We start from the raw sequence: 27961 nt of genomic DNA, 5'->3' as shown, positions 1-27961 counted from the left end.
CTTCCTAACGACCACTGAAGTCACGATATGACTTCGTTTTTTCCGAGAACCCAGTTGTCTTGAACGCACCATGACTACTATCGGAAAGTCCGGGACTGTGAGTGTGCCCTCCGGTGTCTTGAGTTTTTGTGTTTTCTTTTTTAAGTCAGTTTGTGTTTTAACCTTACGTCGCAACGTGTTGAAATATAATTTCGCACTTAGTGCCATAGTTGTTTATTAACTTACAACATTTGAAACGGCTTGAAATCTGTTTGAATCTACCTGGAATAGGCGTACGGACCACCAAGATGGATATTAGCTAACGTTAGCCTAGCCGATAGCTGATTTGCCAGCCAATGATCACAGGTCAAGTAGCTAACCGGGCTAATTTATTTAGCCACTTCAAACTGGATTATAACGTTATCGTGAACATATCAAACAATTTTTTTTTTGCGGACTTCTTCCAAACTCGTTGTCATTTTTGTTGAGGATCCAACTTCCCTTTCGGAAGGCCAACTACCTACCTGTAACCCAGGAAGGAGAGACCGAGAGAGAAAGAAAGTGTTGTCATTGTCTGGTTGAGCTGTCCCAGTATGTTGTCCAACGCTGGGACCCAGCCTCTGTTCCCCCCGACCCAGGGCCCAGCTAACCCGGCGGGCCAACCTAACCAGCCCCCGCCGGGTCACCTCCTCCAGTTCCATGTGAAACCGACCCTACAGATCAAGAAGAACGCAATAACGGACGATTACAAAGTGACCAGTCAGGTGCTGGGCCTCGGCATCAATGGAAGGGTGCTGGAGATCTTCCACAAGAAAAGCGGAGACAAATACGCCCTGAAGGTAATATCACAGATTAACTGGGATGTTCCTTATAAATATCTAGTAGTCTGTTGGATAAGAAGTCATTTTAGCTACACTTTCAATGTCCCACTATAGTTTTGTTGAAACGGTGCGACTTTGTCATTCTTTGACAGAGTATTTTGACTGACATGTTTGTTGTAACTAGGAATAAACAGTATTGGTAAACAATCAACATTTTAAGTTTAAGGTGTGGGTGTTCTGAACAAAGGCAGCTTTCCCGCCGATTATTCTCTCCAGTCTGTTAATGATTGATCAGCAGACAGAATGACAGGCAGCAGATCTGATTGGCCTATTGATCACTCTGCTCTCCCTATACTGATGTGATGTCATCACTATACTCGACACTTGGCTGCGTTCAGTACGAAAAAACGGTGTGTAAAATTCAAATGAAATAAACTGTGCTGTTCTGAATGACAAGTTGGGGAAGGCTGTCAGCATGGCCACTGCCCTTTTAAATACATCACTCATTGCTTCAAGCCACACCCAACAAACAGAGCAAATGTAAATCTGTTCAAGCATGTTGCAGAACATTTTAGGGAAACGTGTCGTTCAGTTCAAATGTCATGCAAACATTTAATCGAACTGAACGCACCAGTGGTGTGATGTCATCAGCTGACTCACTGAGCATCACCCTGGTCAACATCTCTATAACCTCACCAGACACTTCTGCCAAATCCTGGGAAGTTTTGGTGGATCAACAAGTCAATAGTGGCCTTGGTTAACCCAACAGAAAGAAAACATCCCGACCCACCCCTATGGCTATTGGCTAAGCTTTACCTCCCGTCCACATAGGCCAGATTTGAGTCGTTGTTGTTCCAGGTTTATGTGCAATTAGCCTGGGGACGGACGAGGTTAGACAACGATTAGGCCTAGTTGAATCTGGTGTTTTTAGTGATGGGCTGGAAGAAATACCTGCACATCTAGTAGCTGTCCACGACCAGTGTTAGAAGGCTGATGGTTAGGCTAGTGTCGTTTCTAACCGGACCACGAACGCTCTTATGAAATCATAGTTAAACGCGTTCATGGTCTTCTCATCCAACGAATGGTTGTCCAGGCTAAAGACCACGATCAGTTGATCTAGCCCTAACAGTAGAAAGGCAGAAGTAGTAGGTTCTAGCTATGAATTATTTCATTCCACGGTTAGAACATGTCCTGCCACGCCATCTTGTCTCCAGACAGTAGCTGACGTCAGCAGGAGCTCCGTTACACTGAATCACTAGCTGGCAACGTCCCCCAGGCATGTAGAACAGACAGACCGGGGCTAGAGGTGTGTGTGTGTGAGAGAGAGAGAGACGGTCTGTCGTGTCTGGTCACAGCCTTGTAGCAAACCGAGGCTTCTCTAAAACAGGAAGGCTGGGGAAGGTCCATGGCAGAAATCAGCTAAAGAGGGGTTGGAACCCAGTGTAAATCGGTGTCTCCTCAAAACCCGTCAAACAACAGTGAGGACCAAATGTCAATAAAACAACCACTGCTGACAAAACATTTGAGAATGTTTGGAGCACTCTGGTTTGTTTTGAGAATAGTCAGCTAACCTTGTAAGCTACCTAGGTATAACTAGCTACCGATCGCTACTAGCTAGTTCAATTTCTCTCACGATTATAAAGCCAACAACATTTTTTTATAAAAACAGCATATTATTGACCTAAACGGTTAGCTGTGAGCCAAGTATCTAGCTCAGGGACGGGCAACTCCAGTCTTCGGGGGCCGGCGTGGTGGCACACTTTCCCCCCCATCCCTAGCAAACACAGCTGATTTAAACTAATTGCATTCTAAACTGAAGATCATGATTAGTTGATTGTTGGAGTTAGCTGGGGCTGGGGCAGTAGCGTGGACCAATCAGGCCCCTGAAGAGTGAAGTTGCACATCCTGGTCTAGCTTTTCCAGGTCCGTGATAGGCCAGTATAGAGCAACCATGTACTGTATCTCTCTCTCAAACGACACTCTGGACGTCCAAGCCACTTCCACTGCTTTTTTTTCTTCCATTTCCCCCCCTCTAATCAGGGACTGCATGATGAGCTGCTAAATGGATTCAGACAGCTGATATACTGAGAGTGAAAATCAGTTAAGAGATGTTACAACTAGACAACAAGGAAATCGAAACCCTTCCCCGTCTTTTATTGCAGGATTGTGATATGTGATTATTCGACATTGACACTAGTACATTTTGAATAACAGTTTAACAATTTAAAACAAGTTTAAACACTTCACTTCAAAGAACCAACATTTCATCACTTCAAAATGTACAAATAAGCTAACTGGTGTGTAAAGATTAGACATCTTAGTCTAAACAACAGATCACTGAGTAGTAGCCAGCAGGTTATTATTACTAAAGCGTCATTTCAGGTGAACAATAAAAGCTCTGTACCAGCGGTGGCCAACCTCGCTCCACTTCCATCTGTACCAGCGGTGGCCAACCTCGCTCCACTTCCATAGCTCTGTACCAGCGGTGGCCAACCTCGCTCCACTTCCATAGCTCTGTACCAGCGGTGGCCAACCTCGCTCCACTTCCATAGCTCTGTACCAGCGGTGGCCAACCTCGCTCCACTTCCATAGCTCTGTACCAGCGGTGGCCAACCTCGCTCCACTTCCATAGCTCTGTACCAGCGGTGGCCAACCTCGCTCCACTTCCAGCGGTGGCCAACCTCGCTCCACTTCCAGCCCTGCAATAGAACAGTTGATTTTTTTTTTACTCATTTGATTTGCTAAGTTGAATCGGGTGTGTTATTGCTGGGCTGGAACAGAACCCTGCACCCAGCAGACCTCCAGCAGGGTTGACCCAGCAGACCTCCAGCCTACACATATAACCCATGGTATATACAGTGCATTCGGAAGTATTCAGACCCCTTGACTTTTTCCACATTTTGTTAAGTTACAGTCTTATTCTAAAATTGATATTTATTTATTTTCCTCATCAATCTACACACAATACCCCATAATGACAAAGCGAAAACCGTTTTTGAATACTTTCCGAATGCACATATAACCCATGGTATTACTTCTAGGCAGAGTTGCAAAGAAAAAGTCCAGTGTCTGTGTTCTTTTGCCAATCTTAATCTTTTCTTTTTATTGGCCAGTCTGAGATATGGCTTTTCCTTTGCAACTCTGCCTAGAAGGTCAACATCCTGGAGTCGCCTCTTCACTGATGACGTTGAGACTGGTGTTTTGCGAGTACTATTTAATGATGCTGCCAGTTGAGGACCTGTGAGGCGTCTGTTTCTCAAACTAGACACTCTAATGTATTTGTCCTCTTGCTCAGTTGTGCACCGGGGCCTCCCACTCCTCTTTCTATTCTGGTTAGAGCCAGTTTGCACTGTTGTAGTACACAGCGTTGTACGAGATCTTCAGTTTCTTGGCAATTTCTCGCATGGAATAGCCTTCATTTCTCAGAACAAGAATAGACTGACGAGTTTCAGAAGAAAGTTATTTGTTTCTGGCCATTTTGAGCCTGTAATTGAACCCACAATTGCAGATGGTCCAGATACTCAACTAGACTCAAGAAGGCCAGTTTTATTGCTTCTTTAATCAGCACATTTTTCAGCTGTGCTAACCTAATTGCAAAAGGGGTTTCTAATGATCAATTAGCCTTTTAAAATGATAAACTTGGATTAGCAAACACAACGTGCCATTGGAACACAGGACTGATGGTTGCTGATAATGGGCCTCTGTACGCCTATGTAGATATTCCATAAAAAATCAGCCGTTTCCAGCTACAATAGCCATTTACAACATTAACAATGTCTACACTGTATTTCTGATCAATTTTATGTTATTTTAATGGACAAAAAAAGTGATTTTCTTTTGAAAACAAGGACATTTCTAAGTGACCACAAACTTTTGAACGGTAGTGTATACAGTGAGGGGAAAAAAGTATTTCATCCCCTGCTGATTTTGTACGTTTGCCCACTGACAAAGAAATTATCAACCTATAATTTTAATGGTAGGTTTATTTGAACAGTGAGAAGACAGAATAACAACAAAAAAATCCAGAAAAACACATGTCAAAAATGTTATCAATTGATTTGCATTTTAATGAGGGAAATAAGTATTTGACCCCCTCTCAATCAGAAAGATTTCTGGCTCCCAGGTATCCTTTATACAGGTAACGAGCTGAGATTAGGAGCACACTCTTAAAGGGAGTGCTCCTAATCTCAGTTTGTTACCTGTATAAAAGACACCTGTCCACAGAAGCAATCAATCAATCAGATTCCAAACTCTCCACCATGGCCAAGACCAAAGAGCTCTCCAAGGATGTCAGGGACAAGATTGTAGATGTACACAAGGCTGGAATGGGCTACAAGACCATCGCCAAGCAGCTTGGTGAGAAGGTGACAACAGTTGGTGCGATTATTCGCAAATGGAAGAAACACAAAATAACTGTCAATCTCCCTCGGCCTGGGGCTCCATGCAAGATCTCACCTCGTGGAGTTGCAATGATCATGAGAACGGTGAGGAATCAGCCCAGAACTACACGGGAGGATCTTGTCAATGATCTCAAGGCAGCTGGGACCATAGTCACCAAGAAAACAATTGGTAACACACTACGCCGTGAAGGACTGAAATCCTGCAGCGCCCGCAAGGTCCCCCTGCTCAAGAAAGCACATATACAGGGCCGTCTGAAGTTTGCCAATGAACATCTGAATGATTCAGAGGAGAACTGGGTGAAAGTGTTGTGGTCAGATGAGACCAAAATCGAGCTCTTTGGCATCAAATCAACTCGCCGTGTTTGGAGGAGGAGGAATGCTGCCTATGACCCCAAGTACACCATCCCCACTGTCGAACGTGGAGGTGGAAACATTATGCTTTGGGGGTGTTTTTCTGCTAAGAGGACAGGACAACTTCACCGCATCAAAGGGATGATGGACGGGGCCATGTACCGTCAAATCTTGGGTGAGAACCTCCTTCCCTCAGCCAGGGCATTGAAAATGGGTCGTGAATGGGTATTCCAGCATGACAATGACCCAAAACACACAGCCAAGGCAACAAAGGAGTGGCTCAAGAAGAAGCACATTAAGGTCCTGGAGTGGCCTAGCCAGTCTCCAGACCTTAATCCCATAGAAAATCTGTGGAGGGAGCAGAAGGTTCGAGTTGCCAAACGTCAGCCTCGAAACCTTAATGACTTGGAGAAGATGCAAAGAGGAGTGGAACAAAATCCCTCCTGAGATGTGTGCAAACCTGGTGGCCAACTACAAGAAACATCTGACCTCTGTGATTGCCAACAAGGGTTTTGCCACCAAGTACTAAGTCATATTTTGCAGAGGGGTCAAATACTTATTTCCCGCATTTAAAATGAAAATCAATTTATAACATTTTTTACGTGCGTTTTTCTGGATTTTTGTTGTTGTTATTCTCTCTCACTGTTCAAATAAACCTACCATTAAAATGATAGACTGATCATGTCTTTGTCAGTGGGCAAATGTACAAAATCAGCAGGGGATCAAATACTTTTTTCCCTCACTGTAGGTAGGCCTGCACATATAACCCATGGTATGTAGGTAGGCCTGCACATATAACCCATGGTATGTAGGTAGGCCTGCACATATAACCCATGGTATGTAGGTAGGCCTGCACATATAACCATTGGTATGTAGGTAGGCCTGCACATATAACCCATGGTATGTAGGTAGGCCTGCACATATAACCCATGGTATGTAGCTAGGCCTGCACATATAACCCATGGTATGTAGCTAGGCCTGCACATATAACCCATGGTATGTAGCTAGGCCTGCACATATAACCCATGGTATGTAGGTAGGCCTGCACATATAACCCATGGTATGTAGCTAGGCCTACACATATAACCCATGGTATGTAGGTAGGCCTGCACATATAACCCATGGTATGTAGGTAGGCCTGCACATATAACCCATGGTATGTAGGTAGGCCTGCACATATAACCCATGGTATGTAGGTAGGCCTGCACATATAACCCATGGTATGTAGGTAGGCCTGCACATATAACCCATGGTATGTAGGTAGGCCTGCACATATAACCCATGGTATGTAGGTAGGCCTGCACATATAACCCATGGTATGTAGCTAGGCCTGCACATATAACCCATGGTATGTAGGTAGGCCTGCACATATAACCCATGGTATGTAGGTAGGCCTGCACATATAACCCATGGTATGTAGCTAGGCCTGCACATATAACCCATGGTATGTAGGTAGGCCTGCACATATAACCCATGGTATGTACATTTTACATTTACATTTTAGTCATTTAGCAGACGCTCTTAGCCAGAGCGACTTACAGGAGCTACCTACATACGTATGTAGGTAGGCCTGCACATATAACCCATGGTATGTAGGTAGGCCTGCACATATAACCCATGGTATGTAGGTAGGCCTGCACATATAACCCATGGTATGTAGGTAGGCCTGCACATATAACCCATGGTATGTAGGTAGGCCTGCACATATAACCCATGGTATGTAGGTAGGCCTGCACATATAACCCATGGTATGTAGGTAGGCCTACACATATAACCCATGGTATGTAGGTAGGCCTGCACATATAACCCATGGTATGTAGGTAGGCCTGCACATATAACCCATGGTATGTAGGTAGGCCTGCACATATAACCCATGGTATGTAGGTAGGCCTGCACATATAACCCATGGTATGTAGGTAGGCCTGCACATATAACCCATGGTATGTAGGTAGGCCTGCACATATAACCCATGGTATGTAGGTAGGCCTGCACATATAACCCATGGTATGTAGGTAGGCCTGCACATATAACCCATGGTATGTAGGTAGGCCTGCACATATAACCCATGGTATGTAGGTAGGCCTGCACATCAGTGGAGGCTGCTCAGGGTAAAAGTACTATAGTAGTGAATTGATGTTAGCTGTCAGCTAGCAATGAAAGTTAGCCTACAAAGCTGGAAGCTACCGGTATCTTCTTCCATTGTAAAGTATTCTAACCTGTATGGACATTGTTTTGCGAACAGTAATTAACAGTTTCAAAATTTCTACTTGTGTCGCATTCCTCAAGTGTGTTGACTTCTATGCAGCATGAGTGGGGAGCTAACATGATGCAGACCAGACTCCCAGTGCAGGCTAGCAGTGAGTTAGTGGAGCAGGCAGGGTGGGGAGCTAACATGATGCAGACCAGACTCCCAGTGCAGGCTAGCAGTGAGTTAGTGGAGTAGGCAGGGTGGGGAGCTAACATGATGCAGACCAGACTCCCAGTGCAGGCTAGCAGTGAGTTAGTGGAGCAGGCAGGGTGGGGAGCTAACATGATGCAGACCAGACTCCCAGTGCAGGCTAGCAGTGAGTTAGTGGAGCAGGCAGGGTGGGGAGCTAACATGATGCAGACCAGACTCCCAGTGCAGGCTAGCAGTGAGTTAGTGGAGCAGGCAGGGTGGGGAGCTAACATGATGCAGACCAGACTCCCAGTGCAGGCTAGCAGTGAGTTAGTGGAGCAGGCAGGGTGGGGAGCTAACATGATGCAGACCAGACTCCCAGTGCAGGCTAGCAGTGAGTTAGTGGAGCAGGCAGGGTGGGGAGCTAACGTGATGCAGACCAGACTCCCAGTGCAGGCTAGCAGTGAGTTAGTGGAGCAGGCAGGGTGGGGAGCTAACGTGATGCAGACCAGACTCCCAGTGCAGGCTAGCAGTGAGTTAGTGGAGTAGGCAGGGTGGGGAGCTAACATGATGCAGACCAGACTCCCAGTGCAGGCTAGCAGTGAGTTAGTGGAGCAGGCAGGGTGGGGAGCTAACATGATGCAGACCAGACTCCCAGTGCAGGCTAGCAGTGAGTTAGTGGAGCAGGCAGGGTGGGCTATAATAAGGGGTTGGCTGCGCTGATGAAGAAAGGTTTGACACATTTGACAGAAGTACTGAAAGTAACACATTCTAGTATGTAAAAAGTACAGACGTTTCGGTAGTGGTGATGGCCTACACAGACTGGCAGGCGCTCTGCTGGTGACATCACTGCTCTGCCCGATAAGCTCTCCTGCCACCTGATGGGATATCTGTCAAAGCAGTGACACAGACATCAGTTTGAATTGCAGGTCAGGTACACACACACACACACACACAGAGAGAGAGGTGTTTGTATGATACGGTATGGACAGAGGACAAATCAAAGGCCTGAGAGGAGGACAGAGAGGGAGAAAGAGGGTGAGAGGAGGAAGGAAGGGAGGGAGGAAGTGTTTCTCTGACAGCTCCACCCCTCTTTACTAAACACTCTGCTTTCACTGGGGGGGGGGGGGGGTTCCGTTAGGAAAATGTGGTACCGGACAACGTGACTGAAGATTTTAATTTACCAACCATTTGAGAAATGTACCGGACCCAAATGCATTGGGTACGTAACCCATTAGGGTGTCCACCCACGGTGCTCAGAATGGAGAAAAAAAATCACATTTAGATTATGGTAATGAATCTTTGCAGAACATGCATCTCATGTAATGAAGCAGCCAATAAAATGCAATTTTCAAACATTTGCCAAAATATAATTTGCGGGAGAACACCATTCTAAACAGCTCACCTGATAGCGGATCCATATGTGACAGAGATGAAAATCTCTGTTAGAAACTTAGAGAGAGGGGGAATATAAAGACGCAACAACTAGGATGGGGTTGCTAATATGACTGGGATGGGATGCTAATATGACTAGGATGGGATGCTAATATGACTAGGATGGGATGCTAATATGACTAGGATGGGATGCTAATATGACTAGGATGGGATGCTAATATGACTAGGATGGGATGCTAATATGACTAGGATGGGATGCTAATATGACTAGGATGGGATGCTAATATGACTAGGATGGGATGCTAATATGACTAGGATGGGATGCTAATATGACTAGGATGGGATGCTAATATGACTAGGATGGGATGCTAAGTGGTCCTCTGTAGCTCAGCTGGTAGAGCACAGCGCTTGTAACGCCAAGGTAGTGGGTTCGATCCCCGGGACCACCCATACACAAAAAAAAAAAAAATGTATGCACGCATGACTGTAAGTCGCTTTGGATAAAAGCGTCTGCTAAATGGCATATTATTATTATTATTATTATTATATTATACTAGGATGGGATGCTAATATGACTAGGATTGTGCCTTTTGGCTTCTGGACAATGAAAAGAAAGTTGATATGAAAACCAATAGACCAGGAGAGAAATGGCATAGCGCTGGGTCCAATAGGAAAGTCTATAGAAATAAATGTGCCAAAATTATTTAATTACTCCTGTCTATACAGAAATATATTGAATCATTATAAATACTTTACCAGAAAGCATGCCTTCGTCACAGAGGAATCGACGATTCTTCTTCTTATTTTTTGTTGTTGATGTGGATTGTTTCAAATCACATGCTCGTAAGCATATGCCTATTTGGGAAGCCCGCAATTTGGGCAGCGCGATTGGCCTAGCTGATGATTGAGTTGTGGCTGTCAGGGAAAACCATCTAAAATATGTGTGAAGATAGTGTCTTGACTCAGGATACGTGGTTTCCAGTTTGCACAAAGTCCAGTGTAGTTCCTTGAGGACCGTCGTGGTATCGGCTTGAAGGGGAATATACACGGCTATAACCGAAGAGACTTCTCCTGGGAGGTAATACGGACGGCATTTGATTGAGGTATTCTAGGTCGGGTGAACAAAAGGACTTGAGTTTCTGTATGTTATCACAATCACACCATGAGTAGTTAATCATGAAACGTTCACCCCCGCCTTTCTTCTTCCTGGAGAGTTCTTTATTCCTGTCTGCGCGATGTACTGAAAACCCAGCTGGCTGTATGGACGGGGACAGTATATCCCGAGAGAGCCATACTCTGTTTCACGGAATCATGTTACAATCCCTGATGTCTCTCTGGAAGGAGATTCTCGCCCTGAGCTCGTCTACTTTATTGTCCAGAGACTGAACATTAGCGAGTAATATACTCTTAAGTGGTGGATGGTGTGCACGCCTCCTGAGTCGGACTAGAAGTCCACTCCGAATACCTCTTCTCCGCCGGCGGCGTTTTGGATCAGCCTCTGGAATCAGTTCAAATGCCCTGGGGGGTACGAACGAAGGATCCAATTCTAGAACGTCGTATTCCTGGTCGTAATGCTGGTGAGTTTCTGCGGCTCTGATATCCAAAAGTTATTTCCGGCTTTATGTAATAACACAAACATTTTCCTGGGCTAATAATGTAAGAAATATCACACACAAAAAACGAAATACTGCAATATTGCTCAGGAGCTAGAAGCAGAGCTTCCATGTCTGTCGGCGCCATTTTCCATAGAAGGGGAGAAGAAAGGGATGTGGCGAAGTCTCTCTCCAGAATGGCTCAGCTGTCTCCCGCCAATTCTTGCACATTCATTGTTTCATTGACTGAATTGTTTGCCCTTTTAATGTTTTTTCGTTTTTTAAAAATAAATTCCCCATTACATATGTCACCAGTGTAGTAAATGTACCGTTAATCCCTATCATTTGGTGACATTCATTTCTGTTAATGCATATATTAATTAGTAATTTACCGTTCTCATTCTCAGAGTGGAAACGTTGTTTGCAGAGTTCACAACCTGCTACACTTGTGAGAAACAAGTTTTTGGTTTATTTCATAACCATCATTTACGAGATTTGTTAGTTTCTTCATTGTCTTTTGTTTGGAGTGCAGCATGTGAGCAATGAGCTTGTGTCTGGTTTCTCTGTCCTGATAATGTTGAGAGCGCGCGCATACTGATGAATTTTGATTCATCAGTCCATAAGACCTTCTTCCAGTCTTCAGTAGTCCACTGGCGGTGCTTCATGGCCCAGGCAAGCCTCTGTATCTTATTTTGCCATCTTAGCAATGGCTTTCTTACTGCCACTCCACCTGTCAAACCTGCAGCTCCAAGTCTTCTCTTCACAGTTGAAACTGAGACTTGCTTGCTTCGACCAGTGTTAAGCTGTGCTTGAAGCTGTTGTCCTGTGAGCCGCCTGTCCCGCAAGCTGTTGTCCTGTGAGCCGCCTGTCACGCAAGCTGTTGTCCTGTGAGCCGCCTGTCCCGCAAGCTGTTGACTCTCAGAAACGCGTCTTCTGATTCTGTTGGGGCCAGACCTCTTCCTGTCAGTTTCCTCCAGTTTCCCGAGTGCCTTTTGATGGTGTCACTTTGCAATTTCTCTAAAGGAAAGACCTTTTAAGGGTTATAATGGTCTGTCTGTCTTCCTTTTGTTAATGGCCTTTTTCTCGCCATTATGATAGCAATATACTACTTCCTGCAGTACAATACTGTCCAAATAATGCTTAAGAGGGTATAGTAACACAGACTGTTCCAACGCTGCTTTATACAGACGGAGGGTTTGTAAGTGTTCAGCAAAGGTTGGGACACCTGTTAGCTTCAACTTTCAAGGCTTAATTTACTCCCCGAACAGCTGTAAGTTGTTCACCCATTACTTGTTCCCTGAAAAAGGCATTTTTTTATAACTCTGAAATGTACCTTATTTTTCAGTTTTTGGTAACCGATTATTTTGTATTTTTAGTATCTTTTTATTTTTTATTTATTTTTTACTTCTGGCAGTTTACCGCATACCTTTGTACCATTTCAGGTTATCACTGGACTTGAACTGCTTAAATTTCAATAAACTTTTGACCGGTAGTGTATTTAGATTTGTTTAACACTTTTTTTGGTTACTTCATGATTCCATATGTGTTATTTCATAGTTTTGATGTCTTCACTATTATTCTACAATGTAGAAAATAGTAAAAATTAAGAAAAACTGTTGAATGAGTAGGGGTGTCCAAACCTTTGACTGGTACTGTGTGTGTGTGTGTGTATGTATACGTATATATGTGTGTATATGTATACATATATGTATATGTATATATATATATATATATATATATACAGTGGGGAGAACAAGTATTTAGTCAGCCACCAATTGTGCAAGTTCTCCCACTTAAAAAGATGAGAGAGGCCTGTAATTTTCATCATAGGTACACGTCAACTATGACAGACAAATTGAGATTTTTTTTCTCCAGAAAATCACATTGTAGGATTTTTAATGAATTTATTTGCAAATTATGGTGGAAAATAAGTATTTGGTCAATAACAAAAGTTTCTCAATACTTTGTTATATACCCTTTGTTGGCAATGACACAGGTCAAACGTTTTCTGTAAGTCTTCACAAGGTTTTCACACACTGTTGCTGGTATTTTGGCCCATTCCTCCATGCAGATCTCCTCTAGAGCAGTGATGTTTTGGGGCTGTCGCTGGGCAACACAGACTTTCAACTCCCTCCAAAGATTTTCTATGGGATTGAGATCTGGAGACTGGCTAGGCCACTCCAGGACCTTGAAATGCTTCTTACAAAGCCACTCCTTCGTTGCCCAGGTGGTGTGTTTGGGATCATTGTCATGCTGAAAGACCCAGCCACGTTTCATCTTCAATGCCCTTGCTGATGGAAGGAGGTTTTCACTCAAAATCTCATGATACATGGCCCCATTCATTCTTTCCTTTACACGGATCAGTCGTCCTGGTCCCTTTGCAGAAAAACAGCCCCAAAGCATGATGTTTCCACCCCCATGCTTCACAGTAGGTATGGTGTTCTTTGGATGCAACTCAGCATTCTTTGTCCTCCAAACACGACGAGTTGAGTTTTTACCAAAAAGTTATATTTTGGTTTCATCTGACCATATGACATTCTCCCAATCCTCTTCTGGATCATCCAAATGCACTCTAGCAAACTTCAGACGGGCCTGGACATGTACTGGCTTAAGCAGGGGGACACGTCTGGCACTGCAGGATTTGAGTCCCTGGCAGTGTAGTGTGTTACTGATGGTAGGCTTTGTTACTTTGGTCCCAGCTCTCTGCAGGTCATTCACTAGGTCCCCCCGTGTGGTTCTGGGATTTTTGCTCACCGTTCTTGTGATCATTTTGACCCCACGGGGTGAGATCTTGCGTGGAGCCCCAGATCGCGGGAGATTATCAGTGGTCTTGTATGTCTTCCATTTCCTAATAATTGCTCCCACAGTTGATTTCTTCAAACCAAGCTGCTTACCAATTGCAGATTCAGTCTTCCCAGCCTGGTGCAGGTCTACAATTTTGTTTCTGGTGTCCTTTGACAGCTCTTTGGTCTTGGCCATAGTGGAGTTTGGAGTGTGACTGTTTGAGGTTGTGGACAGGTGTCTTTTATACTGATAACAAGTTCAAACAGGTGCCATTAATACAGGTAACGAGTGGAGGACAGAGGAGCCTCTTAAAGAAGAAGTTACAGGTCTGTGAGAGCCAGAAATCTTGCTTGTTTGTAGGTGACCAAATACTTATTTTCCCCCATAATTTGCAAATAAATTCATTAAAAATCCTACAATGTGATTTTCTGGAGAAAAAAAAATTCAATTTGTCTGTCATAGTTGACGTGTACCTATGATGAAAATTACAGGCCTCTCTCATCTTTTTGAGAACAAGTATTTGATACACCGCCGATTTTGCAGGTTTTCCTACTTACAAAGCATTTAGAGGTCTGTAATTTTTATCATAGGTACACTTCAACTGTGAGAGACATACTCTAAAACAAAAATCCAGAAAATCACGTTGTATGATTTTTAAGTAATTAATGTGCATTTTATTGCATGACATAAGTATTTGATCACCTACCAACCATTAAGAATTCCGGCTCTCACAGACCTGTTAGTTTTTCTTTAAGAAGCCCTCCTGTTCTCCACTCATTACCTGTATTAACTGCACCTGTTTGAACTCGTTACCTGTATAAAAGACACCTGTCCACACACTCAATCAAACAGACTCCAACCTCTCCACAATGGCAAAGACCAGAGAGCTGTGTAAGGACATCAGGGATAAAATTGTAGACCTGCACAAGGCTGGGATGGGCTACAGGACAATAGGCAAGCAGCTTGGTGAGAAGGCAACAACTGTTGGCGCAATTATTAGAAAATGGAAGAAGTTCAAGATGACGGTCAATCACCCTCGGTCTGGGGCTCCATGCAAGATCTCACCTCGTGGGGCATCAATGATCATGAGGAAGGTGAGGGATCAGCACAGAACTACACGGCAGGACCTGGTCAATGACCTGAAGAGAGCTGGGACCACAGTCTCAAAGAAAACCATTAGTAACACACTACGCCGTCATGGATTAAAATCCTGCAGCGCACGCAAGGTCCCCCTGCTCAAGCCAGCGCATGTCCAGGCCCGTCTGAAGTTTGCCAATGACCATCTGGATGATCCAGAGGAGGAATGGGAGAAGGTCATGTGGTCTGATGAGACAAAAATATAGCTTTTTGGTCTAAACTCCACTCGCCGTGTTTGGAGGAAGAAGGAGGATGAGTACAACCCCAAGAACACCATCCCAACCGTGAAGCATGGAGGTGGAAACATCATTCTTTGGGGATGCTTTTCTGCAAAGGGGATAGGACGACTGCACCGTATTGAGGGGAGGATGGATGGGGCCATGTATCGCGAGATCTTGGCCAACAACCTCCTTCCCTCAGTAAGAGCATTGAAGATGGGTCGTGGCTGGGTCTTCCAGCATGACAACGACCCAAAACACACAGCCAGGGCAACTAAGGAGTGGCTTCGTAAGAAGCATCTCAAGGTCCTGGAGTGGCCTAGCCAGTCTCCAGACCTGAACCAAATAGAAAATCTTTGGAGGGAGCTGAAAGTATTGCCCAGCGACAGCCCCAAAACCTGAAGGATCTGGAGAAGGTCTGTATGGAGGAGTGGGCCAAAATCCCTGCTGCAGTGTGTGCAAACCTGGTCAAGACCTACAGGAAACGTATGATCTCTGTAATTGCAAACAAAGGTTTCTGTACCAAATATTAAGTTCTGTTTTTCTGATGTATCAAATACTTATGTCATGCAATAAAATGCAAATTAATTACTTAAAAATCATACAATGTAATTTTCTGGATTTTTGTTTTAGATTCCGTCTCTCACAGTTGAAGTGTACCTATGATAAAAATTACAGACCTCTACATGCTTTGTAAGTAGGAAAACCTGCAAAATCGACAGTGTATCAAATACCTGTTCTCCCCACTGTATATATGTATGTATGTACAGTGAGGGAAAAAAGTATTTGATCCCTGCTGATTTTGTACGTTTGCCCACTGACAAAGACATGATCAGTCTATAATTTTAATGGTAGGTTTATTTGAACAGTGAGAGACAGAATAACAACAAAAAAATCCAGAAAAACACATGTCAAAAGTGTTATAAATTGATTTGCATTTTAATGAATTAATTTAATTTTAATGAAATACATTTCAAACATACAAAATCAGCAGGGGATCAAATACTTTTTTCCCTCACTGTATATGTGTATTGTATGTGTGTGTGTGTGTGTATGTATGTGTATGTATATGTGTGTGCCGAGTGGCGCAGCGGTCTAAGGCACTGCATCTCAGTGCTTGAGGCGTCACTACAGACCCCCTGGTTTGATTCCAGGCTGTATCACAACCGGCCGTGATTGGGAGTCCCATAGGGCGGCGCACAATTGGCCCAACGTCGTCCGGGTTTGGCCGGTATAGGCCGTCATTGTAAATAAGAATTTGTTCTTAACTGACTTGCCTAGTTAAATAAAGGTTAAATAAAAAAACAATAAAGTGTGTATATATGTGTGTACACACACAGCAGTAAGGGCTTTTAAATAAATATCTAAATAAATAATATGCCATTTAGCAGACGCTTTTATCCAAAGCGACTTACAGTCATGCGTGCATACATTTTTGTGTATGGGTGGTCCCGGGGATCGAACCCACTACCTTGGCGTTACAAGCGCCGTGCTCTACCAGCTGAGCTACAGAGGACCACGGAAGATTTTGGTGGAGCTCCATTTCCATTCCAATATTCTGGAAGTTTAAGTTTAGATCCTCAGTTAGGTGGCTAACTGATTTTTGTACTTTTTGTAGGTGGAGGGAGTATGGAAGGGCATCTAGGAATCTTTGGGTTGTCCGAGGATTTATAGTGCATCTTTAATAATGGCGCCGGCTGCTGCTCCTAATTAACTGCTATTTTGTTTGTTTCTTCACATTGTTTGTAACTTATTTTGTACATAAAGTTGCTGCTACTGTCTCTTATGACCTAAAATAGCTTCTGGACATTAGAACAGCGATTACTCACCTCGACCTGGACAAAGATTTTTTTATTTAATGAGTCCGACACAAAGGATATACTGTTTTCCGGAGACCAGGCCCAAATCCCTGTCATTTGCGTGAAGAAAAGGCGGAGATACAGAGGGGTGCCTTGTTAGGATTCGTAGGCGAGTGAGTAACTCGCCATTTCCATCCGTTCTATTGGCCAATGTGCAATCACTGGAAAACAAACTGGATGATCTATGGTCGAGACTATCCTACCAACGGGACATTAAAACTGTAATATCTTATGTTTCACCGAGTCGTGGCTGAACGACGACAAGGATAATATAGAGCTGGCTGGCTGGCTGGGCATCGGCAGGACAGAGAAGCTACGTCCAGTAAGATGAGGGGTGGGGGTGTGTGTCTATTTGTCAATAACAGCTGGTGCGCGATGTCTAATATTAAAGAAGTCTCGAGGTATTGCTCGCCTGAGGTAGAGTACCTCATGATAAGCTGTAGACCACACTATCTACCAAGAGAGTTCTCATCTATATTATTCGTAGCCATCTATTTACCACCACAAACCGACGCGGGCACTAAGACCGCACTCAACGAGCTCTATAAGGCCATAAGCAAACAAGAAAATCCCAACCAGAAGCCTTGGATTACAGGCAACGTCCGCACTGAGCTAAAGGCTAGAGCTGCCGCTTTCAAGGAGCAGGACACTAATCCGGACGCTTATAAGAAATCCTGCTATGCCCTCAGACGAACCATCAAACAGGCAAAGCGTCAATACAGGATTAAAGATTGAATCTTACTACACCGGCTCTGGCGCTCGTCGGATGTGGCTACAAAGGGAAGCACAGCCGCGAGCTGCCCAGTGACGCAAGCCTACCAGGTGAGCTAAATGCCTTTTATTCTCGCTTCGAGGCAAGCAACACTGAAGCATGCATCAGAACACCAGCTGTTCCGGACGACTGGGTGATCACGCTCTCCGTAGCAGATGTAAGCAAGACCTTTAAACAGGTCAGCATTCACAAGGCCGCGGGGCCAGATGGATTACCAGGGCGTGTACTCGGAGCATGCGCGGACCAACTGGTAAGTGTCTTCACTGACATTTTCAACCTCTCCCTGACCGAGAATGTAATACCCACATGTTTCAAGCAGACCACCATAGTCCCTGTGCCCAAGGAAGCGAAGGTAACCTGCCTAAATGATTACCGCCCCGTAGCACTCACGTCGGTAGCCATGAAGTGGTTTGAAAGCCTGGTCATGGCTCACATCAACATCATCATCCCAGAAACCCTAGACCCACTCCAATTCGCATACCGCCCCAACAGATCCACAGGTGACGCAATCTCAATTACATTCCACACTGCCCTTTCCCACCTGGACAAAAGGAACACCTATGTGAGAATGCTGTTCATTGACTACAGCTCAGCGTTCAACACCATAGTGCCCACAAAGCTTATCACTAAGCTAAGGACACTGGGACTAAACACCACTCTCTGCAACTGGATCCTGGACTTGACAGGCTGCCCCCAGGTGGTAAGGGTAGGCAACAACACGTCTCCCATGCTGATCCTCAACACTGGGGCCCCTCAGGGGTGCGTGCTTAGTCCCCTCCTGTACTCCCTGTTCACCCACGACTGCATGGCCAGGCACGACTCCAACACCATCATTAAGTTTGCTGACGACACAACAGTGGTAGGCCTGATCACAGACAACGATGAGACAGCCTATAGGGAGGATGTCAGAGATCTGGCAGTGTGTTGCCAGGACAACAACCTCTCCCTCAATGTGATCAAGACAAAGGAGATGATCGTGGACTACAGGAAAAGGAGGGCAGAACAGGCCCCCATTCACATCGATGGGGCTGTAGTGGAGCGGGTCGAGAGTTTCAAGTTCCTTGGTTTCCACATCACCAACAAACTATCATGGTCGAAACACACCAAGACAGTCGATGAGGGCACAACAACACCTTTTCCCCCTCAGGAGACTGAATAGATTTGGCATGGGTCCCCAGATCCTCAAAAAGTTCTACGGCTGCACCATCGAGAGCATGCTGACCGGTTGCATCACCGCCTGGTATGGCAACTGCTCGGCATCCGACCATAAGGCGCTACAGAGGGTAGTGCGTACGGCCCAGTACATCACTGGGGCCAAGCTTCCTGCCATCCAGGACCTCTATAATAGGCGTGTCAGAGGAAGGCCCAAAACATTGTAGAGGACTCCAGTCACCAAAGTCATAGATTGTTCTCTCTGCTACCGCACGGCAAGCGGTACCGGAGCGCCAAGTCTAGGTCCAAAAGGCTCCTTAATAGCTTCAACCCCCAAAGCTATAAGACTGCTGAACAATTAATCAAATGTCCACCCGGACTATTTAATCTGAATAACTATCTGCCATAACTACGAAGTCCGATAGGCATTCAGGGAACTTGGTGAGGAATTCTATATATGGCCCAGGAGGCTTGTAAACAGTAGATATAAAAAGAGATTGAGTAAGGCTGCATAGATTTCATGACTAGAACCTCAAAAGACGAAAATGCAGTGATTATTTTTTTTTTGGGGGGGGGGTGCATAAATTGAAATTGTCATAAATGTTAGCAACACCTCCGCCTTTGTGGGATGTGCGGGAGATATGGTCTCTAGTGGAACCAGGAGGAGGCCTCATTAAGAGCAGGGGAGATATGGTCTCTAGTGGAACCAGGAGGAGAGGCCTCATTAAGAGCAGGGGAGATATGGTCTCTAGTGGAACCAGGAGGAGAGGCCTCATGCCATGCAGTAAATGCATCATGCTTAAGCCAGGTTTCAGTTAGGCCAATCACATCAACTTTATGATCAGTGATTAGATAACTGACTGTGAACTAGGAAGAGGAGAGAAGACAGGAGAAGGAGGAGGAGAGAGAACGGGAGGAGAGAGGACAGGAGGAGGAAGAGGAGAGAGGACAGGAGGAGGAAGAGGAGAGAGGACAGGAGGAGGAAGAGGAGAGAGGACAGGAGGAGGAAGAGGGGAGAGGACAGGAGGAGGAAGAGGAGAGAGGACAGGAGGAGGAAGAGTAGAGAGGACAGGAGGAGGAAGAGGAGAGGGGACAGGAGGAGGAAGAGGAGAGAGGACAGGAAGAGGAGAGAGGACAGAGGATAGGAGGAGGAGAGAGGACAGGAGGAGGAAGAGGAGAGAAGACAGGAGGAGGAAGAGGAGAGGGTACAGGAGGAGGAAGAGGAGAGGGGACAGGAGGAGGAAGAGGAGAGGGGACAGGAGGAGGAAGAGGAGAGAGGACAGGAGGAGAGAGGACAGAGGATAGGAGGAGGAGAGAGGACAGGAAGAGGAGAGAGGACAGGAGGAGGAAGAGGAGAGGGGACAGGAGGAGGAAGAGGAAAGGGGACAGGAGGAGGAAGAGGAGAGAGGACAGGAGGAGAGAGGACAGGAGAAGGAAGAGGAGGGAGGAGAGAGGACAAGAGGAGGAAGAGGAGAGAGGACAGGAGGAGGAAGAGGAGAGGGGACAGGAGGAAGAGGAGAGAGGATATGAAGAGGAGAGAGGACAGGAGAGAGGACAGGAGGAGGAAGAAGAGAGAGGAGAGAGGACAGGAGGAGGAAGAGGAGAGCGGACAAAGGGCAGTTGGATGGATTTCACATTACTTGGCGGGCCTGGGAGGGCATAGGTCCACCCACTTGGGAGCCAGGCTCAGCCAATCAGAATGAGTTTTACCCCACAAATGGTCTTTATTACATACAGAAAAACTCCTACGTTTCATCAGCTGTCTGGGTGACTGGGCCTGCAGGTGAAGAAGCCGGATGAGGAGGTCCAGGGAGGTTTTCCAATGCCTCGCAAAGAAGGGCACCTATTGGTAGATGGGTAAAAAAAAAAAAAGCAGACATTGAATATCCCTTTGAGCATGGTGAAGTTAATTACACTTTGGATGGTGTATCAATACACCCAGTCACTACAAAGATACAGGCGTCCTTCCTAACTCAGTTGCTGGAGAGGAAAGAAACCGCTCAGGGATTTCACCATGAGGCCAAAGGTGACTTTAAAACAGTTACAGAGTTTAAAGGCTGTGATAGAAAACTGAGGATGGACATTGTAGTTACTCCACAATACTAACGTAAATGACAGAGGGAAAAGATGGAAGCCTGTACAGAATACAAATATTCCAAAACATGCATCCTGTTTGAAACAAGGCACTAAAGTAAAACAGCAATAAATGTGGCAAAGAAATGCAATTTATGTCCTGAATACAAGGTGTTATGTTTGGGGCAAATCCAACACATCACTGAGTACCACTCTTCATATTTTCAGGATGGTGGTTGCTGCATCATGTTATGGGTATGCTTGTCATCGGCAAGGACTAAGGATTTGTTTAGAATACAAATAAATGGAATAGAGCTAAGCATAGGCAAGATCCTAGAGGAAAACCTGGTTGTCTCCTTTCCACCAGACACTGGGAGACAAATTTCACCTTTCAGCAGGACAATAACCTGAAACACAAGGCCAAATATACACTGGAGTTGCTTACCAAGACGATATTGAATGTTCCTGGGTGGCTTAGTTACAGTTTTGACTTAAATCGGCTTGAAAATCTATGGCAAGACTTGAAAATGGCTGTCTAGCAATGATCAACAACCAACTTGGCGTAGTTTGAATAATTTTTTTAAGAATAATGTTACGATATTGTACAATCCAGGTGTGAAAGGCTTAGCCAGAAAGATTCACAGCTGTAATCGCTGCCAAAGGTGCTTCTAACATTTATTTACTCAGGGGTGTGAATACTTATGTAAATGAAAGATTTCTGCATATCATTTTCAAAAAACGTTTTCATTTTGGCATTGTGTGTAGGTGGGTGAGCTTTATATATATATATATATATATATATATATATATATATATATATATATATATATATATATATATATATATATATATATATCCATATATATATATATATATATCCATTTTTAATTCAGGCTGTAACACAACAAAATGTGGAATAAGTCAAGGGGTATGAATACTTCCTGAAGGTCAGCTTTGTTTGCCTCTATTCTAAGGCCATACAAATTCAATTAACTATTTAACGGATTTCATTTTTTGAAAAGCGAGCAAATCTTTTTTTCCTTCTACTGTTCGTCAAATTATTCTTTAGATTCCCATGATTCGATTCACCGGGATTGAACCGAATCGCAACTACTACAGTGGCAGAGTGAATTGTTCAATTCGCCATATGAATCGTTAAAATACAGATTTTTTTACTTGTCCGAAAGCGCATGTGAAAAAAGGATCTAACATCATTTTTACATCCTTGTATGATGCAACTAACCACTTTACAAAATAAAATGCATTATTATATTTTGTACAATAGAGAATCAGACATAAATGTAGGCTCTACTCTTTGCATATTCAAGCCTGTTTCAATATACAACACTACCCCTTTAAGGCTCTCCTGGAGGAGGGTTGGCCACCCGAGTCATTGGCCAAAAAAAGATCACATGCCAACAAAAACCTCTTGTTGGTGAACTTAACCTCTCCACTGTCACTACCCACAAAAGACTCCAGGATGTAGCCCCCAGTGGCCCTCTCCTTCCTGCAGCAGACACAGCCCTCAGCATGTCTCTCTCACACGTGACCCCTGCAGTACCACAGCATATTTATAGAGGAGGAGATCAGCCTGGCGCGTCAGCATAGGGAGGAGGTCCGGGAGATGCACTGTGCAATGAAAACTGTTGAGGAGGACGACCAGGCTCTCAGGAGAGGAACTGTCCAGCACAGACAACCCCAGCCACATGCAGGACCTGCAGAAGGAACTACATGAGCTGACGCAGGGATATCTCAGCCACCAACCAATCCGCTCTGCAAAGAGTCCCACAAAAACCCAGGACCAAGCCAACGGCTTAATCAGAACCAGGACCAAGCCAACGGCTTAATCAGAACCAGGACCAAGCCAACGGCTTAATCAGAACCAGGACCAAGCCAACGGCTTAATCAGAACCAGGACCAAGCCAACGGCTTAATCAGAACCAGGACCAAGCCAACGGCTTAATCAGAACCCACAAATCAGACGTCACTTTATCCCTTCATCTGGTGGCCCTTCACAGAGACGAGAACAGCCAGCAACACTGCCCTCCACACCTCCCTCCCATGCTACCATACCCGGCCCATCGCAGCACAGCTCTACCAGACCCGGCTTGCCTCAGCACAGCTCTACCAGACCCGGCTTGTCTCAGCACAGCTCTACCAGACCCGGCTTGCCTCAACACAGCTCTACCAGACTCGGCCCAACTCAGCCCAGCTCTACACAGCATCGACCACTACCCTAGGGACTGGCAAAACACTGTCGAGGGTAGTATACCACATGATCATCTAGTGAATCTTTGTTTTCATTTCAACAATTAACTATCTGTGATGTGCTAGATGCCTTGCTTAAGATTGATGTAAAACAAAACAAAAATGACTGGAGCTGATATGCTTAAATAAGCAACAAACTCTGAACATACTCATCCGTTCATAACTGACCAAATTATGAAAGAAAAGCATTGTAATTTGAATTCCATAAAGTGAATGTGGAAGAGGTGAAAAATAAAGGTGACAAGCCACCTGGGTCTGACAACTTGGAGGAAAATGACTGAGACTGATAACGGACTATATTAACTGACCCCAGGAAGGCAGCAGCTAATTGGGATCCGTAATCAATACAAATAAGTCTACAGGAAAGTAGGCCTGGAGGGAAGCAAAAGGCCTGGAGGGAAGCAAAAGGCCTGGGGGGAAGCAAAAGGCCTGGGGGGAAGCAAAAGGCCTGGGGGGAAGCAAAAGGCCTGGAGGGAAGCAAAAGGCCTGGAGGGAAGCAAAAGGCCTGGAGGGAAGCAAAAGGCCTGGAGGGAAGCAAAAGGCCTGGAGGGAAGCAAAAGTAATTCCGCTACCCAAGAATAGCAAAGCACCATTTACTGGCTCAAACAGCCGACCAATTAGTCTGCTATCAACCCTTAGTCAACTTTTGGTGAATAAATAGTGTTTGACCAATGCTATTTCACAGTAAACAAATTAACAACTGACTTTCAGCATGCTTATAGGGAAGGGCACTCAACATGTACGACTGATTGGCTGAAATAAATTGATAAGAAGCTTGTAGGGGCTGTTTTGTTAGACCTTGGTGTTATGGCTTTCCACCCCCTGCTATATCGTGGATCGAGAGTTACCTGTCTAACAGAACACCAAGGGTGTTCTTTAATGGAAGCTTCCAACATAATCCAGTGAGTCGGGCATTCCCCAGGGCAGCTGTCTAGGCCCTTTACTTTTTTCAATCTTTACTAATGACATGCCACTGGCTCTGAGTAAAGCCAGTGTGTCTATGTATGCGGATGACTCAACACTATACACGTCAGCTACTACAGCAAGTGAAATCACCGCAACACTTAACAAAGAGCTGCAGTCCGTTTTAGAATGGGTAGCAAGGAATAAACTAGTACGAAGTATTTCAAAAACGTAAAGCTTTGTATTTGGGACAAACCATTCACAAAAGGAACTAATGGGGATCTATCATAAACCCCAAGAAGAGTAGCTGATTCCTTGGCAGGAACTAATGGGGATCCCTAATAAATACAAATACAGTATTTCTCTAATCAAATAAAGGGGTGTAGACCGAACTTCAACAGTCGAACAGCCAGAAGAAACGCTTCCAAACACCAAAACGACCAAAAACATCACTAAATGTTGTCATAATATACAGTGCATTCGGAAAGTATTCTTCACTTTTTCCACATTTTGTTACGTTACAGCCTTATTCTATTTTTTCCTCAGCAATCTACACACAATACCCCATAATGACCAAGCAAAAACTGGTTTTTAGAAATGTTTGCAAATGTATTAGAAATAAAAAAAACGGAAATATGACATTTACATAAGTATTCAGACCATTTACTCAGTACTTTGTTGAAGCATCTTTGGCAGCGATTACAGCCTCGAGTCTTCTTGGGTATGACGCTACAAGCTTGGCACACCTGTATTTGGGGAGTTTCTCCCATTCTTCTCTGCAGAACCTCTCAAGCTCTGTCAGGTTGGATGGGGAGTGTCGCTGCACAGCTATTTTCAGGTCTCTCCAGAGATGTTCGATCGGGTCCAAGTCTGGGCTCTGGCTGAGCCACTCAAGGACATTCAGAGACTTGTCCCAAAGCCACTCCTGCGTTGTCTTGGCTGTGTGGTTAGGGTCGTTGTCCTGTTGGAAGGTGAACCTTCGCCCCCAGTCTGAGAACCTTCTCCAGAGCGCTCATGACTTCATCAAGGATCTCTCTGTACTTTTCTCCGTACATCTTTCCCTCGATCCTGACTAGTCTCCTAGTCCCTGCCACTGAAAAACATCCCCACAGCATGATGCTGCCACCACATGCTTCACCGTAGGGATGGTGCCAGGTTTCATCCAGACTTGACACTTGGCATTCAAGCCTCCCTTGAAGGCTCTCCCTCCCCCCTCCTCTCCCTCCCTCTTCCTCCCTCTCTCCTCTCCCTCTCTCCTCTCCCTCTCCCCCCCTCTCCTCTCCCTCTCCCCCCTCTCCTCTCCCTCTCCCCCCTCTCCTCTTCCCCCACTCTCCTCTCCCTCTCCCCCCTCTTCTCTCCCTCTCCCCTCACTCTCCCCCCTCTCCTCTCCCTCTCCTCTCCTCTCCCCCTCTCCTCCCATCTCCCTCTCCCCTCCCTCCCCCTCTCGCTCCCTCTCCCCCTCTCCTCTCCCCCCTCTCCTCTACCTCTCCCCTCCCCTCTCCTCTCCCCCCCTTCCTCTCCCTCTCCCCCTCCCCCCTCTTCCCCTCTCACTCTCCCCCTCTCCTCTCCCCCCTCTCCTCTACCTCTCCCCTCCCCTCTCCTCTCCCCCCCTTCCTCTACCTCTCCCCTCCCCTCTCCTCTCCCTCCCTCCCGCCCCTCCTCCCCTCTCCCCTCTCCCCTCCCTCCCTCCCGCCCCTCCTCCCCTCTCCCTCCTCCCCCTCTCCTCTACCTCTCCCTCTCCCCCCTCTCCCTCTCCTCCCCTCCCCTCTCCCTCCTCCCCCCTCTCCTCCCCTCCCCTCCCCTCTCCCTCCTCCCCCTCTCCTTCAACTTACATTTAGTGAGTAGAAAAAGTCAAGGCGTCTAAATACTTTCCGAATGCACTGTATGCGCAAACTGTTTCTACTGGGAAGCTCTCCCTCTCCCTCTCCCTCTCCTCTCCCCCCTTTCCTCTCTCCTCCCCTCCCCCTCTCCTCCCCTCCCCCTCTCTCTCCCTCTCCCTCCTTTCCTCTCCTCTCCCTCTCCTCCCTCCCTCTCCTCTCCCTCCCTCTCCTCTCCCTCCCTCCCGCCCCTCCTCCCCCTATCCCTCCTCCCCCTCTCCTCTCCTTCAACTTACAGTTAGTGAGTACATACATTTTTGCTCTTCCAACTGAGCTACACGGGACCAAGAAATGGACGCTCTCTGAGAGTACTGGGTTGAATTGAGTATGACCACACAATTTATTTTCATAATGAGCCAAAGTTGCAAAGGAAATGTTGTGATCTATTTAATAAACACAAGAGACCAGCAAAATGGATGAGTGTGGCAGAATAGAAGGAACAGCGGCATCTAGTGGTCAAAACATGGTACTTTCACACTGCTTTATGGTAAATAATGCAAGCGATTTCAATGACTAATTTCTCTTAACAAACCATGATTCACAGTGAAGACATTACGTACCATGGAGAAGCAATACTCCAAGCCACAGCTTCATACTACTAGTAAAACATAGAGAACTTGTACTGTGTACTGGTTGTTGGGGTGTGAGGGGGTACTGGTTGTTGGGGTGTGAGGGGGTACTGGTTGTTGGGGTGTGAGGCGTCCGTGGGGGGCTTTGGACCATTTTCTTTTTTTATTCCTCATGCCTTACTCATTGGTAGGAAGAAGTTTGGTCCAAATTGGATGTTGTGTACTATATTTATTGAATATGATCTGAATCCTATCATTTTAAATGGCCAATTTGGGTTTAATCAATTAGCTTAATTTCTCAAGAGATCAAATAATGTTTCAGGAATTCTAATCGTATCTGTTAGTAACTACAGAAACGATCTCAGAACAATCTGAGATGGTGGGTGTCGAAATCCTCTTTCTAGTGCTGTTCGGAGGAGGAACGACCCCTGGAAGCCTGATGACGGCAGCTTGGTAACCTAGCTGTAATGACTAACTGCCACCCACAGAGGGCGCCACCGCACCGCACCACTAACACAGATAATCCTTTCTTTGTGGATGTATACTAGAGGTTTTTGGTTATTGGTGATATTATCAAGCTGCCTCACTACAGAAACAGGAGATATACTCATTTTGAGCCATTCTGGCTTGAACAAGCTACTTAATAATGACGTGTGTGTGTGTGTGTGTGTGTGTGTGTGTGTGTGTGTGTGTGTGTGTGTGTGTGTCTGTGTGTGTAGATACTGCAGGACTGTGCGAAGGCTCGAAGGGAGGTGGATCTTCACGGTAGGGCGTCGTCCTGTTCCACTATCGTACGCATCATCGACGTCTATGAAAACCTCCACCAGGGCAGGAAGTGTCTGCTCATAGTCATGGAGTGGTGGGTACAGATACACACTAGGGGGACCACATTTAAAATAATCAAAAGGTGGGACAACAAGATGATTATGCGGGACATTCGGGAGACAGTGGTTAAAATGGTTTGGAGATGTCTGTTCTACGAAATATATTCCCAATTAAATGTATTCTCAACATTTTTTTTTCTCTGTTATGCAAAGCGCACTGAACTGACACATGATTGTTGATGACACTGATGTTCAAATGAAGGGAATTAAATAGTCTATAATGACCACCACAGCAGCCTCAACTCAGACAGAGGTGGAACCTACTGTAGCTGCTGGTAAAGACTCAGACAGAGGTGTGTAGCTGCTGGTAAAGACTCTGACAGAGGTGTGTAGCTGCTGGTAAAGACTCAGACAGAGGTGTGTAACCTACTGTAGCTGCTGGTAAAGACTCAGACAGAGGTGTGTAACCTACTGTAGCTGCTGGTAAAGACTCAGACAGAGGTGTGTAACCTACTGTAGCTGCTGGTAAAGACTCAGACAGAGGTGTGTAGCTGCTGGTAAAGACTCAGACAGAGGTGTGTAACCTACTGTAGCTGCTGGTAAAGACTCA

At 45.5% G+C, this 27961-nt stretch overlaps 1 protein-coding gene across 1 annotated transcript; it reads left to right on the top strand.

Moving 5' to 3' along the window:
• Nucleotides 1-70: 70 nt before the first annotated feature.
• LOC311134118 (MAP kinase-activated protein kinase 2-like) lies at nucleotides 71-27577 on the top strand (the record flags this gene model as incomplete). Its single annotated transcript, XM_084167703.1, has 3 exons — nucleotides 71-818; nucleotides 27247-27434; nucleotides 27565-27577. Exons 1-3 carry the CDS (start codon nucleotides 573-575, stop codon nucleotides 27575-27577), a joined length of 447 nt encoding a protein of 148 aa, XP_084023829.1. The 5' UTR covers nucleotides 71-572.
• Nucleotides 27578-27961: the final 384 nt, after the last annotated feature.

This window comes from Coregonus lavaretus (genome assembly GCF_964263955.1).
Source record: "Coregonus lavaretus genome assembly, chromosome: 8".
NCBI classification, from domain to species: Eukaryota; Metazoa; Chordata; class Actinopteri; order Salmoniformes; family Salmonidae; genus Coregonus; species Coregonus lavaretus.
The sequence above is the reverse complement of the archived record's forward strand: the minus strand, read 5'-3'. Positions and strand labels throughout refer to the sequence as shown.